We start from the raw sequence: 4,622 nt of genomic DNA, 5'->3' as shown, positions 1-4,622 counted from the left end.
AGGAGGCTCTGATACCACTATTAGGATACTGGCATGCAAACCCGACAAGACAAAAGGTAAGGGACAAGATAAAATGAGAAATGACACATAAGAATTTACGTGGTTCGCCCAATTTGGCTACGTCCACGGGTAAGTATAGAAGGATTTTACTAAGTAATGTGGGAATACAACTTCTCTCTAAAAATAGGAGAACAACAAAAATCTCTCTATTATTAGGAGAAAACACCTCACTTACTATTTCACAAATACCTCACAATTTTATGGGATTACTCTTTTCTCACCCTCTTTTCTTTCTCTCTTGTGGTGTGTCTATAATGCTTGGATGCATTGCCTATTTATAGGCAAACATCCATGCAAAAGACAAGGGTAAGGTAGGTGGCACCAAATTTATACCTAACATTGTTGACAAATTGGTGCCTAACATTGACAAAACATTATTGACAACTCAGGATGGTTTCACATATTTACCATAACATAATAGTATACGGGAATTTCCTTAAAACTTTGTATGTCATATTTAGGCTTGCGATGATAGAAAATTAAAGACTTACGGCTGTTAAGTTTTACCAGAAGACTCCTTACTCTCAAAAACTATTTTGGACATAACAAAGGATTTAGTTGGCCTAGACACATTGCCAACAAATTGGATAAATTGTGATCTTTATCTGCGTCGAGCAAGGTGTGAGGATCAGCGGTGCCATGTCCGCCGTGCCCCCTTCCTGATTCCCACCTGCATTTCGCATCTGTGCCAATATCGTGGCCTATGTACAGCACGAGTAGGGTAAATTGCGTAATCAGTCTTAGCATCAGAGGCATACATGATCGTGATGCCATTGATCACACTATAAGAAAATGTTTTCACCATTCCCCACAGCATGCACAGTCCAATTCCATACAACACTTGCAAGTAAATGGTAGTATTTAACTCTAGGTCTTTTATGCTTAATATCAAGTCAAATAATCACCCAAACCCCAAAAAGGTTAAAACTTTTATACAAAGCCTTGCCTTTATATTATTCACCAACACCTCTCATGGCATCACAGCACGAGTGTATTTATTGTGGTTGTTGTTTGTGCGCGTGATCCAATATTCAATTAATAGACCTAAAAAATATTATGGTGCTTAGCTGGCTTTCAGTATCATACATATTTCATTTTGTTTGTATTTTTTTCAATTGAATTGATCTGCCCTGGTAGATATTTTGCCTAATTGCTAGGATGGAGAACGTTTTGTCTAGAGCTAGAAGATTAAATGTAGTGGCCTAACAATGAATCTCGCAACTTCAAAAACTAAGAGAATAACAGCAAATAAAATCAGAATGCGGTTTGTTTGTGGAAACCTATGCCCAAGCTGAACTCATTATTCTGTGCTAGCACCTAGCTACTAGTATACAGAGGAGGGATTGGATCATAGTTATTATTTTCCCGCTGATCATGAAGTGAATATTCTTGCTGAGTTATAATCCTTATCCTTTGTTTTGGACTATTTTAGCTGGTATCGGAAACCAACTTTCATTCCTGGAGGATACATATGTTCACGGTGAATATATAATGGTTTTCCATGGAGGAGGTTCTGCATGCCGTAAAAACATTACGTTGGATGAATTCATGATAGATGATGGTTTCTAGCCTAGGAGCTTGTGTCCCAAGAATATTATGTTACATTTGTTTACGGTGGAGGATCGGAGGATGATTTTCAAAGGTTTCCAACTAAGGTTTGGATTTCAAGACGAGTTCTTTCGAGTCGATGAAACTAATACAGGAGTTTTCAGGGAAAATAAATTTTTTTCATAGTTATTTTTATTTTTTATTATTTAGTTTATGAACTTTATTTCAAATTGTTGTAATTATTATTCACTCTTTCATTGCCGACAAATTTTTTTGTCATTGGCATGTGAATGTTGTGTATCTAAACGCAACCAAAGGATTTGTTTTCTGCGTAATATATATTGGCCATCCATTAAGAACATGTTGCAGTCTCAACCAAAGAAGCTGCAACAAGTTGCAGTGCTTTCAAGAAATGGAGACTCTCTATTTCATCCTTCTCCTCTTTGTCCCCATCATTCTCTCCCTCGTTGCCATAATTTACAAGCACGGATACCAGGATAAACTCTCTAACCTTCCTCCAGGCCATCTAGGCCTCCCTTTTGTGGGAGAGAGCCTAGATTTCCTGTCAAAAGGATGGAAAGGTTGCCCAGAAAACTTCATATTCGATCATATTCGGAAATATTCATCAGAAACATTCAAAACAAATCTTTTTCTTCAGCCTGTAGTGATATTAAATGGTGTTGCGGGAAACAAGTTCTTATTCTCCAATGAGAACAGACTTGTTGAAACATGGTGGCCTGAATTTGTAAACAAGATATTTCCATCTGCAGTAGAAACGTCACCCAAAGAAGAAGCAAAAAGAATGCGTAGGCTGTTCCCTCTATTCTTGAAACCTGACGCCTTGCGGAGGTATATAGGTACCATGGATATTGTTACCAGAAGGCACTTTGCCTTGCAATGGGGAAATAAAGCAGAGGTAGTCGTCTTTCCTCTGGCAAAAAGCTACACATTCGAGTTGGCTTGCCGCTTGTTTCTAAGTATTGAAGATCCCAGCCACATAGCCCGATTTTCACACCCATTCAACCATATAAGCTCTGGTATCTTTACCATCCCCATTGATTTTCCTGGAACTCCATTTAATCGAGCTATCAAGGCCGCAAAATTAATTAGAATTGAGCTTTTGGCCATTATCAGGCAAAGAAAGAAGGATCTTGCAGAAGGAAAGGCATCCCCAACCCAAGACATATTGTCACACATGCTATTAAGCAATGATGCGGATGGACAGTACATGAATGAGGTGGAGATTGCTGACAAGATTATTGCATTACTGTTGGGTGCACATGATAGTACCGGTACTGCTTGTACTTTCATTGTCAAATATCTTGCTGAGATGCCTCATATCTATGAAGCAGTTTACAAGGGTAACTGTTTTTTCTATTCAACTTTCTCTTCTTTCTGTCTTTCCTGGAATTTTTAACCTTGTTTTGAAGAACCAATGCGCTGTAGCTATTCAATAAGTCAATATTAGATTTTCATTATGACAAGAGCTAACTTGTTTAATTGTAAACAATTTGATAGAGCAAGCTGAGATAATTAAATCCAAAGCACCCGGTGAGTTGTTGAATTGGGATGACATTCAAAATATGAAATATTCATGGAATGTAGCTTGTGAAACGTTAAGACTCTCACCGCCGTTTATTGGTAACTTCAAAGAAGCCATCAAGGACTTCACATTCAACGGTTTCGCCATCCCAAAGGGCTGGAAGGCAAGTCATTTTCTCACTGTAAATCATTTAGTCCTTCAATATATTGTTTTTCCAATCGTATACTCTCAGTGGCACATGGGCCTAAATGCCAATTCATTTGTATCAACAAGAATTTATCATAATCTAGAGACTGACTTCTCCCATTATTTTGTTTCAAGCACTTTTCAATGTCAACCAAGCATTGAGCAGGAGCATGGCCGTGCTAATTTTGATTTGACAAATTGTTCTTGTAGTTGTATTGGAGTGCAAGCTCAACGCATAGAAATCCTGAATACTTTTCCGAGCCTGAGAAGTTCGATCCCAGTAGATTTGAAGGGAAAGGACCAGCTCCTTACACGTTTATTCCGTTTGGTGGAGGACCAAGGATGTGCCCTGGAAATGAATATGCTCGATTAGAAATTCTTGTTTTCATGCATAACTTGGTGAAGAGGTTCAAATTTGATAAATTGATTCTCGATGAGAAGATAGTATTCGATCCAACGCCAAAACCAGAAATGGGACTTCCAGTTCGTCTGCTTCCTCACAAAGCTTGAAATTAGATAACGCAAAATCTCGTCATCATGCTGGCCGGGATGACTTCTTTTAATTTTTCCTTATCTTGTTAGACTCTGTTTTTTTAGAAACAGAGTAATAAATAAGTCTATCATCATGCTGGCCGGGATGACCTCTTTTAATTTTTCCTTATCTTGTTAGACTCTGTTTTTTTAGAAACAGAGTAATAAATAAGTCTATCTTCATTCCGGACAACTATAAGAGTTTGTTTTAAAATATAATAATGGTTATTTAAAAAAAATTTATTTAAAAATAGATTAATTAAAAAAAATTTATTTTTAAAAATTTATTTTTGATATTAATACATTAAAATGTTAGAAAAGCATAAAACAATATTAATTAAACTAAAAAAATAAAAAAATAAAAACACTTTTAAAATACACAAACAAATAGATCTAAAACTTGTATTATTAGTTTACTTGTAAAAAAAATAAAAAATTCCTTTAAATAAGTATAAAATCGAACATACAAGGAAGCAAATTCAGAATTCCTAATCTGATGGGAAAATAAACATAAAATCTAAAACTAAGGTTAAAAATTGAAAATTAAAGAGGGACATAATGAAACTAAATTAAGCAGCATCTTCCAAGTTTTTTTGAAGTGACTTCTTGATGTGAGCCAGCAAAGCCAGCTAGCCCGAATCTTTTGAGATCTTATGTAGAGTTTTGCCCTGTCCTACTAATCTATAAAAAGATCTGCATTTGCATTTGCATTTGACTGTGCAGAACTTCCACGTGAAACATTTAACAATTTTTT

The 4,622-nt window shown here is 36.2% G+C and overlaps 1 protein-coding gene across 1 annotated transcript; it reads left to right on the top strand.

Moving 5' to 3' along the window:
- Positions 1-1,902: 1,902 nt before the first annotated feature.
- Positions 1,903-3,978, top strand: LOC105120974 (beta-amyrin 28-oxidase-like). Its single transcript, XM_011019426.1, has 3 exons — positions 1,903-2,969; positions 3,127-3,314; positions 3,548-3,978. Exons 1-3 carry the CDS (start codon positions 2,021-2,023, stop codon positions 3,845-3,847), a joined length of 1,437 nt encoding a protein of 478 aa, XP_011017728.1. The 5' UTR covers positions 1,903-2,020; the 3' UTR covers positions 3,848-3,978.
- Positions 3,979-4,622: the final 644 nt, after the last annotated feature.

This window comes from Populus euphratica, unplaced genomic scaffold (genome assembly GCF_000495115.2).
Source record: "Populus euphratica unplaced genomic scaffold, PopEup_1.0 scaffold31.1, whole genome shotgun sequence".
Lineage (NCBI taxonomy): Eukaryota > Viridiplantae > Streptophyta > Magnoliopsida > Malpighiales > Salicaceae > Populus > Populus euphratica.
This window is presented reverse-complemented; position numbering and strand designations above follow the sequence as displayed.

Coding starts and splice junctions, on each gene's coding strand:
- LOC105120974 (XM_011019426.1), top strand. CDS start 2,021: ATGGAGACTCTCTATTTCATCCTTCTCCTCTTTGTCCCCATCATTCTC. Junction 2,970..3,126: donor CTATGAAGCAGTTTACAAGG/GTAACTGTTTTT, acceptor ACAATTTGATAG/AGCAAGCTGAGATAATTAAA. Junction 3,315..3,547: donor CCATCCCAAAGGGCTGGAAG/GCAAGTCATTTT, acceptor TTGTTCTTGTAG/TTGTATTGGAGTGCAAGCTC.